Here is a 14,251-nt window from a genome sequence, read left to right as displayed (position 1 = left end):
TCTCACGTGCAACGCAAGTCTCTCTTGTGAAATTTGGAGTTCGCAGTCAGCCCGTATGCACGTACGGAGGATGTTTGACATGTCGAAAAGATCCTACGAACCTACGAATAATCTGCGAACAGCGAGGCTGCAAACGTACCTTGCTTCACTCGCAAAGAGTTTGCAAGTGAGAGGTGAGTGGTCCAAGACGCACGTCGCAAGCAATGAAGGAGCAAGTGCCTTTTGCGTGTTGAGTACGAGACACGCCCTCACAATTAACGACCAAAGTCGAAAGCACCGCGGAAGTGCGTCGCACGTGCTTCACCCCTACGCCAGTAGAATAAAAGGTGTACTCCCGACGCACGCTCGTGTCTCAAAAATGAATGCAGATCGTACAACCTGTGCAACATTTTTCAAAAAATTCGGATTTTGCTTAATTCAGCTTCTAATATGCCTCCAAAATGCAGAAAACCAACTTACATGTAGAAAGCAGAAAAAGGGGAGATAGAAGTAGAAAGAAGGGGAGAACAGTACGCAAAACTGACATACGCGGTTAGTACGTCATCACAAGTGTGTGAGGCAAGTGTGAAGCAAAATGGAACTACTTTCACTGTGCGTTGATTTCTCTACAATGGTGGTGAGCGCGAGCCACGTACGCAGGTAGAAAGACAAACTCAAGAAATGAGTACAATTTCCACAGCCCCTGCACCTTGCAATTAGCGTTCCTGCTTGGAAGGACATCTCATTTAGCCCCTGAAACTCACAAGGCAGATTTTCGTCTACCTCTAAGACCTCCACGGCTTCTACTGCACGCAAAATTCGCAGGGGACGTACGATCCTAAAATTCATGCGTCCGGTTGTGACCTTGGCTTAACTGAATGTCACTCCTATTTAAAGGCTTTGAATTTATTTAATAAAAGTTCATTCCAATTCGTTCATGCAATTTTTATAGTCATTAAACATATGATATGAATTTACTGTTTTTCCCCGGCCATATTGATATTGATATTGATTAAGTCATAGTAACAGAGACGGCAGTGAACAGACTGGGTAACACGTATAGACGGGCTTCCCATAAGTAGTAACATCCGTACTATACGGGAGAAAAGAATTTCATTTTTTTTCTTTTGTTATGTTACATCATTTGAACAATGGAAAACCTATACCGGACAATGGGGATGTTTACATAATAAACAAACAATTTTTCTCATAGTTCACTATTTGTGAGGTTTCATAACACAGTGAGATACCCCTCACTTTACAAATTGTCTTTCCCTTTGCGGTAACGTATGCGTAGTTTTTTGGCCCGCCCGACACGAAGGTGGTGATGTGGTCCCCCTCATCTAGCTCATCGGTGAAGTCGCCGAGGTAGCTGCCCATGATGGTATTTAGGTAGGCGTTGGTTTGTGCACTGCCATCGTCCAGGAAGATGATTGAGTCCGTGTCAAAGTAAAGAACGTTTCGATCCAGGACCTCTATGGCGCTGTAAAGAACCATACGAGCGTGGGCGGTGGTGTACGCGGCTATGACGACGTTGGTCTTATCGGAGCATTCATTAAACTCAGATTGGTGTTTGTAGTGTACCTCCACCATGTCATCGGTTAAAAACATCACGTTGGTGACATCGACGGATTTGTTCAACAGCAGCGCAAAGTACTCGTCCACCTCGGTGACGTATTCGGACTGTGTCATGGTCATTCGTTGACCGAATTTGCCTGAAATAACAAACATAAAAATAAAATAAAATAACATAATTATGGTAGTAAGGATAGTGAAAATGCACGGATGAGAAGTACTGTAATATTGTATGATGTGAATAAACAAGGTGTAAACATAATAACGCATCAAGGACAGATGTAATATGCAAATGTACGTACGATGTTATTACCATTATTTACGGTGAATGACAAATACAAATATTGGAATTATGCGTGAACCTCAGACATAGTGTTTGTAATAAATGAATGCTACCTCTGTTTATACGTACCCCAAAAGCTGTTAAGTATCAGTTTAGACAAAGCCCTCAGACCTGGGTTCTTCTTAATTTGGTTAGGGTCTAGTCGAATGCCCTCTTTGGTGAAGTAGGAAGCAATGTAGTCTCTTTTGAGCTGTGGTGTCGTGCACTCTGGTGGATAGCCGCTGGCCTCTTGTTTGAGCTTGAGAAATGTATTGATATAGTCAGAGAAAAGACCCCCCGTTTTTGTGATTGGGTTGTATTCGCTAACATGATCATAATGCCAGACCTCGTGCATTTGTTTAATCACATAGCCCTTGGAAACGGCCTTTTTTAACTCGACCGTAACCCATGTACCTGTCATACAACGCTCTTCGTCATTATGCTCACACCGTGACTGCTGCAGTGTGTCAGCGCATGTGCGACAAAGAGGAAATGTTAGTTTCCCTTGTGATCTATAGGGAAGGACAGGATGATAAAGGCCGTGAGGAGGAAGAATAGTACATTTGACTAAACCTTCATACTCGCTAAGAGGACCAAAGTTTTCGGTTATGATGGTGGGATGGCAGAGCGGGTATGGTTTGTATTTGTTGACATAGGGATATAGACTACACACGTCAATGTAACGTATTTTCTGTCCCTGATCTGCCTGACAAAAAAGCTTTACTGCGTTCGTCCTGCCCCCGTAAAAGGCTTCACGAGGGTCAATACAATCGACAACGTTCACGCTATCCACTATTTCTTTCACGCCAGCATCCTCCCGTATGACCCTGTCAAACTCACACTCCCATACCTCTATGTAGTTGAAACCTAAAGATTGAAGCGCATGCTTCTTATCCACCGTCCTTTCTAACAACTCACCCATTGTCATCAAACTGACATTGTTGATATTGTAACTGTTGTAACATTTTGGACACCCATGCCAAAAACACCCCTGATACTCGTAGACAGTGTTAGTTGTTGACGCCCAACCATCAACGACAAACTTTCCTATTTTCTTTTCTCCCTGATTATGAGCATGCTGTATAAAGACATTGTCACGCTCCGCCCTATACCGCAACCATTTAGCTGCTTTCACGGACGTTTTGTTTTTCGGCTTATACCCCTGTGCTGGAATAATGCCGATCGTGTTTTGCATAAGAAATAAAGATCTGAACACAACATTGCATGCGCTGGCTATAGTGATAGATCAATTTCCACACCATTCGCAACTGTTATATCAAGCATCAATTTCCTGAATCGGAGACATGCTTGCCGAAGAATGGTGACGTCCATGCGGCAGTATATGAGTATTTCCTTTTGGAAATCAAATATATAGTTTTGACTAACCTGATCATTGTACCATGCCAAAAATTTTTCTCTCGCACCGGTAGACATTGAATCAGAGCCATAGAAATTAGTGGCGGGCATTTTACCCCTATAGTCTTGGTTTTCAGGGGTATTAAAGAAGTGGGGGAAGTAGCCCTTTGACAGGGATTCATCTAGACCAAATGCAGCGGGAAGTTTGTTGAGTGCCATGGGGAGGAAGCTGTAAGAATCAATAACGGTTATATCGCCCACCTTAATAGAAAGCACCTTGGCGCCCCGTAATATCACCTCAGGAACGATACATTGGTCTTTGAGCCATTTTAAGAGGAAAAAACCATCATAACCAGACATGTTGTGTGCCAACAATATAGCCCCATTATGTATGATCATATCCTCCTCGTTATTCTCACATTCATACTCAGCACCATCAAAACATAACGATGCTCAAGGATTCATTCGTTTACTGCGACCTCCTTTGTTTTTTCCTTTCCTTTTCCTTTTACCTTGTGCATGTTCAAAACTCTGATCTTCAAATACCCATTTGCAAAATTCATCAACACACGACGGCCCCTTAAACACATGTTCATTTTTGCCACATAGCTCACATGTACTAGTGGGGGTTACGTCTAAATTTAGACAGTGATGACATACCCTGTGAGCAACCACTAGATTAGGGGTATGAACATGCGATGGCTGCGCTTCAAAATCAAAAAATATGAAAGGGCGTTTTGAACCAGGTTTAAACTTACCAATGAAATTGGCATCAGGATTCTCATCGATATACATAAGTAAATCGTCACCATCCTCACCACGGTCATCTCTATCAATTTGCATGTAACATAAGTGACCGTCTTTGACGTACTTATTACATGACTTGCACTTGTAAGTGTAACACACATGTTTTTCCTCCCTTTTATGATCGACAAATTTAGTGCACTTTTTACAAAGAGTAAATCGTCGGCAGGTTGACCATTTACCTTGTTCGGGTACAAGTGTATGATTTCTAAAACAGCTGTCAGAGAGGAAATTTCTGCTACACTGACCGCAATGACGCCATGTTTCAAACTTGCATGACGAATCCTTTTTACACCTCTCGCAATATTTTTCGCACGAATGGTCACCCATGTGATCAAAACCTATATTGCATTCCGTACAATAGTACGCCCTACCCATGAAACCTGTTATCGAAGTTATGACATCATAATGCCCCTTATGATAAAATAAAAACAGCTCCTTCAAAGCTGAAGGTCCTTTATGAATTAAACTCATAAAGTGATCTCCAGAAAACACAGATATTTGATAATTACTCAAATATGACTGAAACTGTTTAATTTCAGGGACACCACAAGGACCTAACGGTTTTCCAGCTCTTGTATGCAAGTCTTGGGCTCTTTCTAATTGTTCACGACAACGGTTATCAACGATTGTTGCATATTCGGGGTCATTATCTGCTTTGGCCATAGCTACAACCAATGCACGCGCTAAACACAACTGATCTCCCGCCCCGTTACGTATTTGAATGACTGAACGCTTTGCGTGGAGAAAGCTCTGCATACCCATAGACCCTCTTTTTAATCTTGCTCCACCAGGGCGTGGCATACTGACATGACACACAGTTAAAATAATAGATGCGTCAAGTCTAAACTCCTCGTGAGACTGTAATACTCTTATTAATTCGTCCAAAAAGAGATCCACTGTAAATTCAGATACCCTCGTGAACGCTATTGATATGGGATACTCTAACGTGTCAGATTGCAAGACAATTCTGACCAAATCATGAGGAAGCATGTTCTGCACTAAGTCGTCAAATATGTTTTGGAAAAGCTCACGTAGGAACGGGATCATAGAATTTAAACTTCTATTTTCTAAATGGGAGAATGTGAGCTGATAGTCCGTGTTTACAGTTGAAAATTTTTTCATGCGCCGTTCATTGACCCGTCGCAGATTATAAAACCTTCTATAATCTACCCCCATCCCGAGTTCACCTTCGAACTGATCTACATGATTTACCAGCTGATCGTCTGTTACATTTGAATCAGCCCATAACTCATCACCACTCTCATGCTCCGCATTCAATAAATCATCCTCATTACTCATGTCTTCCCACAAATTAGAAACCGATCCCTCAGACTCTGTGTCACCCATGATAAAATAGTGTTAAAGGCACATGTAATAAAAGGAGGGGTAATGTAAGGGGTGAGGGTAAGGAAATCTCAAGCTCAAGCAATAGCCACTGTGCGTGATATCTATAAAGATCAAAAAATCAAATCAGTCCCCCGTTTCAGACAGCTAAACATTTTAGACACAATATTAACGATACTATACAAAAATTTTAACGTGAATTAAATTGACTGAATGTTCAGTAACTTACATTTTGTGTGCTCCTACACTGGCACTCCATGGGACCTTCTACAATGTATTGCCGCGACATGCCTCCACAGACGTTAATGCTCAAATGACGCCGAAGCCACGATGTTTAATATTAAGAATAATGAAATAAAACTTTTAACCAATAAAAATATCCCACGTCACATAAAATTACGTATACCATTGTGTTGTTCGCGGAAAAATGTAGGGTGATAACCGTGAGAAAATGCTGTTGATTATTCATATGTCCTGGCCTTATATTGTCCTCCCTGTTCACAGAATCAACACCATGCAGCCTCTTATAATTTCAATGCCACTCTCTTGATGTAATCCCTTACAACAGCACGCATGGGTGTGACTACAGTTGTTCTATTGTATCGATTGATACGCGTTTAAATTTCATTACATAGTCACACAGCGTTGCACTCAATAAAATGTAGTAGTACATAACACAAATCAAATACTATCAATAATATCGTCTTCGTGGGAAATGTTGTTAATAATGTACCTGCCGTACAAATCGAATACTATCAATAATATCGTCTTAGGGGGAAAACGTTGTTAATAATGAACGTGCTGTGGTCTTCTATTGTACCCCCCGTGTACAGAAACAACACCAGTCTCTTTAGTACTTTCAATGTCGCTCTCAACGTAATCTCTTCACAAAAGAATGTGCACAAGCACAATCACACGCTATTGAAAGGCCCATAGAGACGAAACAGCACACATTAATTAATGGCGATTGCCTCTTTGTGTACGATGCATGAGAACTGAATGTACCGTGTCACTAAGTACCCTCCCCCGAACTTACGAACTTTAGCTTGAAAATGAAAAGCGGTTATCAATTTTACTGCAATTTTTATCACTTCACATGTATGGATAGATAGAAACAGTGTTCCCTAACCACTGTCTCAATGAGGTATACCAGCCCGCTTGGCGCCAGGTGTCGCTAGTGTGAATTCAGTCCTTCCACAGTCGCCATGTTGGATATCATATACGTTGGACTGTGGCACTGGCCTTAATAAACATGCCTCAGTATTGTTGTGTAACTGAATGTCAAAGTCGGCAAGGTGGGCATAATTTTCCTGAGGATTCAGGGCTTCGTTTGAAGTGAAGGGTTGCCCATGTCAACACACCTTCCATGTTAAAAGGACAGTTACAACTTGACCCAGGCACAGTAATTAGGCCCCTAAAGATAGACGAGTTGCCTCAAAAAGAATACACGTAGAAAGGTTAATTGATCTTGGAAAAACTTATAAAGTTTTGGAAAGAGAGCTCCATAGCAAGAAAGTGCCCCTAGAAAGTACGATTTATCAAAGTGCGTTTTCTTCTTATGTCCGTAATTTCAGAAGAGTTGTCAGTAAATATACATAAGTGCCGGTAGCCTTCTACCCGCATAAGGTTGTGTTATTAAGTAATATCCTTTTTTATTGATGTATTGAGCATGACCGGTAATGTTAATTAAATAATTATTTTTATTTAAAAAAATTATTCAGTACATCGTAAGAATCATAAAACTAGGTATAGTTAGATAATTTATTTGTACATGTATAGATGCAATTTCTCAGCCAATGGAATAATGCATGTTTGGAAATCTTTTTGTAACAGTTTAAGAAATAAAATTTAAAGAAAGAAAACATTTTATAAATAAACAGTTTTTATTCTTTTTTTTTTTTTTTTACAAAATAGCACTTCTGAATTGTTTTACTTGAGTAGAAACACCATATTATTTCATCGCTCTGAAAATTCATTAAAAAGCAGCAAAACCAAATGTTTTATTTAAACAAAATAATTATTCAGTCCATAGTAAAAACCATGAAACCATGTAATACTTAGATAATTTATTTGTGCTATAACTTTCCTGATTATATAGCTGCAATTTCTCAGCCAATGGATTACTGTAGGTATGGAAAACTTTTTGTAACAGTTTAAGAAATAAAAATTAAAGAAAGCAAACATTTTACAAATGAACAGTTTTTTTGTTCCTTTTTACAAAATAGTACTTATGAATTATTTTACTTGAATAGAACCACCACATTATGTCAGCACTTTGAAAATTCTTTTAAAAGCAGAAAAACCAAATTATTTGCTGTAAATACAACTATCAAATTATTTCATCCCACTAAAAATACTTTACAAAATAGCATCATAGTTTTTTCTCATTACAGTTAAATATTATTAAAAACAGCATAAACACATAAGTACTTTTTGTAAAGAATATAGCACCACCAAATTATTTCATTTTAGTTAAAACATTTTTTTTAAATGGCACTTCAAAATTGTGATTGCAGATAAAACCATCTCATACAGGGGTACTTTCTATAAACTAGCTGACACGTACTTCCTATAGTGTTTTTCATTAAAAAAAGTTATCCTCGGCAAAATACATGTAGAAAAATATCCAGTGTCAGAATGAATCAACCCCACAAACAGATCTTTGAATGTAAACACAACAAAAATAGCAGAATGGGCGATTCGTAATGAACATCTGGCCTTCTAACTGAGTAAAGTATTTGCAGGTTTTTTTAGGCCCGGATTTGTGCACGAGATACACATTCCAAAAGGGGAAATCAGGTCCGGGTCCAACTGTCATGTGTCTGCAATGGTTTTGGACACAACAATGATTCATACAGTTTGTTTATATACTTCTTCTCTGTAGCTGCAATTATCTCTCCAAATCTTGAGGCAGTGATCCGCCATTGTCTCTCCTTGTGTCAGATTGCGCTCTTTCCTTGTTATAACTTGCTTACTCCGTGTCCTTCGCTGTTTGTTCCTCAACCTGAAATATTCATATCCCATTAAAGCATGGTAGATGGTTACAGCATTAAATAGATACAATTTAGATTAGTTTAGATACAATATTATAATTCTATGATGTCACCTATCACCTAGTTTGATAATTCTTTCTCATATTTGGGCCTGATTCTTAAATAGTAGACCTCTGTTTTCACTTACATCATTCCCTCTATCCATGCTTTATTCTTTTCATGGCACTTGGCAATAGTTGTTGTCCATCACAGCCGCCTGTAAGTCAGCTTTAGGGTAGGCATTACTGGTGGCTACATCAATCTTTGCCGCTGATGTGAAGTGATAGGTAAGATTCCTGAAGTAATCATTTTATCCTGCTCTTGAAGTTGGCTGTCCTGGGGTCCTGAAATCGACAGTTTCAGGCTTTGCCCCCGATATATGGGCCTTCTTTGGGTAATCTTATAAAGAAAATAAATAAGTACATTTACTAAGTATAAAAATATTTCGTGCTACTAAAACAAAATATGAGCGTAGGCCTACTCGTACCTACAGTAGTCTACATGTACATGTACATAACATGTCAGATTTGACACACACACCTCGACTAATTTTTGATTTTTTCAAGGAAAATAGTTAGCATTCGTGTTTTTCAAGCACTAAATGAAAAGAAAACACATACCTTCCAGTCAATTCACATTTTTATCCAGATGTTATGGCACCACATTCAAGTAAATTGCGTTTGAGTTGGTTCACTGTCAGCGACGCGTGCACACGCTCCATGTTAAACTCTGGTGTAAAGCCGTGAGCGAGATTCTGCGAGATTTTAGAAGGACTGCTTTCACCCCCACGCCATCTAGCGGCAGACCCTTAAAGCGGGTATTCCCCATTAAAATGTCCAGGCCCCTCCTAATAAATCACATTACTACATAGATCAAAGCGCTAGCATAGCCAGGCTAATTATAAAACTTGAACATTGACCGTTGAAAACCAGATGTTGTAAGGATAATAGTAAGCGAAAACTTAGAAACACGTAGAACTTCATCATGGAAAGACTCAATTTATTTCTTACACTTTTGATTATATCTCGGATGAGCATTGCCCGTGGAGACTGTAACAACCGAAATTTACCTGTTTACACAGTTAAATGTCATGGTGTTGAAGATGGCGAAGTTTATTCGGGTGAGCAAAATTAATTTCCTAAGAAATTTACATTCAATTTTACCTAAACATATAGAGCATAGGGGGAAAATTAAGTTGTATCCAACCAATCTATTGATGTAAATATCGTACCGTTGTTTTATATTATTAGGTATGAGAGTGATAATTTTTGAGGATGCTGACCATGCAAAAGGTGTGAACCTGGATAACATGTTTCCAGATGGGGATGTATGGACGTTGTTTGTAACCCGAGGAATACGACGACATTTATATCAGTTGCAGCTACCGATATGACTACTTCATCACCACTTTCCAACCCCACTGAGAAAGATGAAATGGCTGACTGTGCAAGTACCATCTGTACGTGCAACTGGACTACACCTGACTTTATTACAGTTAGTCTGACCACAGCAATTTTATTTAGCGTTATTGCAATCATAGGATGTCTGATAAAATTATTTTTTCGCACACAATTACGTGTAGAACCAGAGTCGATGAATAGTTTAAGTAATCAGAGTTATTTAGCGCCAATACAGTTAGAAGACAGAATTTATGATTCAGTAGCTTCTTTGTAGAATGCATAGTTATTACGCTTCATTTTTGTTTCAGCTGGATTATCCTCGGGGCTTGCCAGTATAAGTAGTTTAGCGCTAGCATATGCCATCCACTTAGTTAGAAGATTTTATTTGAGACGAAGACGTCGAAATGCAGAGGAACCTCAAGGAGAAACTGAATTGTGACTCTTATTTTTCTGTTGACTATTTTAGATAGACTTTTTTTTTTTACATGTATATATACATATAGAATGTAGTCCGTTATAAAATCATATTACAGTACTATGACTTTTGTTTTTATTGCTACAGCTGTAATAGATGCATGGGAAAAGTACTGCAGAGTCACAACAACTGCAATGAACACGAGAATGCTCATTAGACGTAGCGGGTTTAACTAAGAAATGACGGAAAGAAAGGGGAATGGGTGGGCTTGGTGGAGTGGAGGGGTGGGAGACTGGCTTCAACATGGGTATGGTAGTATGAGATTGTCAACTGTCAATCATTTCATAATCATGTTCATAATACAGATTGGCTGAGACTAGGGGAAGAGGGGGTATAAATACCACGTTTCAAACAATGCTCTAGTATCCTTCCAAACACACCATGGAGGTTATTTGGGAGGAAAATGCAGCAACTCTTGAGGAGTTGTGCGAGGAGCAAATTTACACAAGTATAAATACGGAAAATGTCATTGACTTAATGTCAATGGCAGATAGGATGGGATGCACGTCCCTTAGGGCGTGCTGCATAAACTTTTGTGTACAGAATTATGCACGCATCAGCATAAAAACAGTAAACACACTATTAAGGGACCCAATGCTGTGCAAGCTGGTCATGGACCAGTTTGCATACACTCTTAGTGACATACACGAAGAGGTAAGTTAACAATTAATTTAACTAATCATATACATGTATATAAATATATATTTGTAAATAATGTAAACATTACTACATCACTAAATGTTAACAGAAGTACAGCGCTAAAATAAATAAATATATATATATATATATATATATATATATATATATATATATATATATATATATATATATATATATATATATATATATATATATATATATATAAGCGTTATATGCTGATGGATGAGATATTAGATGCAATACCACAGCGTGTGCGTCGCAAAGCTAACGTAATTTTGAGATACATGTCTAACCAACCTAATGTGCTGTCGTATAATGATCAAGGGGAGTTGAAATACAATGGTAGAGTGTACGAAGGAAGCAATGTAGTAGATTTGTTTAACGATCTGTATGTACCCCGTAGGAATTACGAACCGCCAGGGCTTACTGTATTTTTAAAGGGTTTGAAACGTCTTAATGTACCACTAAATAACATCTCAAACGTAAAGCGGCGCAACCAGATCATGTCGTTGGACACTTCTTCCAGTTCAACTCAGATGGGCTCGGGACATGTAGCAAAAACTAAACCAGCTCCCAGGCCAAGTCAGAAAGATTCGGAAAATGTAGTAAAATCTAAACTATCTTTATTCAACATATATTGAAATAAAATAATAACATAAAACATATTTGCACAGCTGTATTTTTATTATTACTCGAATAAATGTGTTTAATACAATATTCCTAGTGACTTCTTTGATCTACAAACTTGAAAACACCCGTTTACACAGTAGGGTATGTTGCAACGTGCATTAACATAATCATACACTAATATATCATTAAATTGTTTGTCGCTGGTGAATTTACTAAGTATCTGTTCTAATTTTTTTCCACGAGATCTATTCATCAAGTAATATATACAGTATTGTCCACACACTTTGGTATACAGGCTCTGTAATGTCCTAGTGTTACACTTCCACCCAGATAAAGAGTTTTCGTCTAAAAAACGTTTAAAAGCTGCATTGTAATAATAAGGTGATTTCGCATAAGAGTCAAAGAACTCTCCATGTCCCTGTTCATCAAAGTAAAAAGCAACCCAGTGCACGCCCGGTTTATCGTGAGGATCCGTATTAGCTACGAGGCATGCTGGATAAGTCCATATCTTTTTGGGCATCGCGTCTGATGCAAACACCCCTTGAAAACATGTACTCGTAACCGGATCAGTCTGAAGAATGCATTCTATTTGCTTCGTATTCATATTTTAATATTCTACAAAAACGCTCCTACGTTGGTCAATTTTGATAACTGAATCAAATTCTGCCATGACAAGCAACACGATATTGTTAATCTGTTGTCCAAACTCCAGATCGATGTTAAGCGAACCCTGCTTTGTTGGAGTTATATAATTGTCAAAGGTTTGATCAGGGGTTAGATCGTGAGCGAATAAAACATATCCATTCAGGTATTGAGTTCTATCAATATCGATGCTGTGCTCTCCGTCTGCCGCTCCAACTGCTGACAAAAGATCATAATACGCCCTTAAGTAGTTTAACCCCCCTTGAACACTAAAATCAAAATTGTAAGGTTTGAATGGTATTTGTTCCCCCGCCACCATTAATCGAAGTTGCCTTAAATCGTTGTGTTTGAAATTAAACGGATTCTTAGTATAATCTCCCGAAAAAGCATCATCTTCCAACAAAGCCAAAAGAATACGTTTAGGCATGCGTCCAAAATACGCATTGTCAATATGAGCCGTTCTTACACCATTGGGTAAATTGATAACTTTGACTTCCCTTCTAGTCATGGGATAACATGCTACGTGTTTGGCTAATATGTTCTCATGAGCCAGTTTCAACCGATCAGATACTTTGACTCTCCTTACAAAAAGGGATATGTATTTGATCAGAAATTGCTCTTGTTCATCAGTGTCCGACATAAGGCAAAATGCATGCGACGTCCTTCGCAACTTGATTCGTACGTCCACTTGATTCAGAAGAAGCTTGTTTTGAGTGGCTAAGTCAATTTTTAACGGTCCATACATTTCAACCCTCCTGCTCCTTTGAAACCAAGAATTACGGGCCTTAAATCCTTCATTCCCTGGGTCTCCGTCTACATCAACGTCGTCCATCATTCCATCGGTATCTCGGTAATACATTTCCGAAGTTAAAAGCGATTCTTTAGCATTTTTCCCATAATACAATAAATTTTCCAAGTATGCGCGGTAGGCATATGTATTCTGTCCCACAGTTATTAAATGGTCATTCAACTCTACGTCAACCGCTGTAAATAGGGAGTGTAGCGTGTTATTCACAACTGACGTGTTTTGTCCTGCATCGATGTCAGTTCCATCTGCTTTAACAATTTGACCTTCAACGTATAGGTTGATTTGCGTCGTATCGATATATTCGTCGGGTGTTCCTTTAATGACAAATTCTATTACGGGGCTCACATCTGCAACCGCAGTGAGAGGTCTCACTTCTTCAAAATAGCTCGATAACAGATCGGTCTGCATATGATCGCGTATATTCGAAAATATATCCAGTTCAGTTCTGACGATGGGATCATTTTCAGTGTTATTCATGTCTAAAAATTCGTTTCTCGTGCCTTGAATGAACGTGACTGTTTTGGTCGTCTACCTTTTACTCTTCTGGATGCTTTAGGTGTGTTGTTCTTTTTTATAGTCATGGCGTTTAACGTTTTCCTTATGATGTCACCATTAACATAAAGTTTTGACTTCGGGGTACGACTTCTTTTACGTTTCTTCTTTACTGCGGGTTGTTCTGTGCGTTTCGGGTTATTCTGTCTATCTACATGCAATATTTCAGCGTGTCTAGGTTGAAATAACCTACCATTGCCTCTTTGCATTCGTGATTGTACCCTTGTACCTCTAAATTTATGAATGGATCCTCCGCCCACCTGTGCTTCGTATCTTTTTACTAACGCTACGTATACAGGATCCATTTTTATAATAAACTCTTTCTGCGAAAATGAAGTGTCGCTATAGCCTTCCCGCTATCAAACTGCACAAGTTCACCCGTGTCACGACTTATATCTATTCGAATTGTGTCAATATGACGACGATTTAGAGGGATGTAAATGGGATTGTCAAATGTTTTTGTGACCACTTGTCCGTAAACACCATTAATATCAACAATCCTCAGTAAATTTGCCGAAGCGTCCCCTACCATCTGATTTTGTATAATATCTGTATACACGTAGAGGGAATTGAACCCTAACGTCATGTTTGGAGGGTAAGGGGCTATTGTATCTGCATTAACTCTGACATTCGGTTTAAACCCTAGCATTGTCGCCATGTCTCCCGCAA

General features: G+C 38.8%; 2 protein-coding genes and 1 long non-coding RNA gene across 3 annotated transcripts; all 3 read right to left on the bottom strand.

The window, feature by feature from the left end:
• Nucleotides 1-1,161: 1,161 nt before the first annotated feature.
• Nucleotides 1,162-3,118, bottom strand: LOC147760235 (uncharacterized). The gene is made up of 2 exons (XM_086994116.1): nucleotides 1,967-3,118; nucleotides 1,162-1,694 (listed from the first exon to the last, which is right to left on the bottom strand). The coding sequence occupies exons 1-2, from the start codon at nucleotides 3,069-3,071 to the stop codon at nucleotides 1,162-1,164; spliced, it is 1,638 nt and encodes a 545-aa protein (XP_086850242.1). The 5' UTR covers nucleotides 3,072-3,118.
• Nucleotides 3,119-3,127: 9 nt separating this feature from the next.
• On the bottom strand, nucleotides 3,128-5,778 carry LOC106163657 (uncharacterized). The gene is made up of 2 exons (XM_086994261.1): nucleotides 5,613-5,778; nucleotides 3,128-5,487 (listed from the first exon to the last, which is right to left on the bottom strand). The coding sequence occupies exon 2, from the start codon at nucleotides 5,384-5,386 to the stop codon at nucleotides 3,686-3,688; it is 1,701 nt and encodes a 566-aa protein (XP_086850387.1). The 5' UTR covers nucleotides 5,387-5,487; nucleotides 5,613-5,778; the 3' UTR covers nucleotides 3,128-3,685.
• Nucleotides 5,779-8,134: 2,356 nt separating this feature from the next.
• On the bottom strand, nucleotides 8,135-9,248 carry LOC147760234 (uncharacterized). The gene is made up of 3 exons (XR_015330866.1): nucleotides 9,036-9,248; nucleotides 8,564-8,814; nucleotides 8,135-8,387 (listed from the first exon to the last, which is right to left on the bottom strand). It is a non-coding gene; the product is annotated as an uncharacterized LOC147760234 (long non-coding RNA).
• Nucleotides 9,249-14,251: the final 5,003 nt, after the last annotated feature.

Source organism: Lingula anatina, chromosome 8 (genome assembly GCF_051362555.1).
Source record: "Lingula anatina isolate TDL-2025a chromosome 8, LinAna3.0, whole genome shotgun sequence".
In the NCBI taxonomy this organism is placed as follows: Eukaryota; Metazoa; Brachiopoda; class Lingulata; order Lingulida; family Lingulidae; genus Lingula; species Lingula anatina.
Note: the sequence above shows the minus strand (reverse complement) of the source record. Positions and strands in the feature narration are given on the sequence as shown.

Excerpts from the sequence above, each read along its gene's own strand:
- LOC147760235 (XM_086994116.1), bottom strand. The coding sequence starts at position 3,071 with ATGCAAAACACGATCGGCATTATTCCAGCACAGGGGTATAAGCCGAAA. Across the intron at positions 1,695-1,966 it reads GATACTTAACAGCTTTTGGG|GCAAATTCGGTCAACGAATG; the intron begins GTACGTATAAAC and ends TTGTTATTTCAG.
- LOC106163657 (XM_086994261.1), bottom strand. The coding sequence starts at position 5,386 with ATGGGTGACACAGAGTCTGAGGGATCGGTTTCTAATTTGTGGGAAGAC.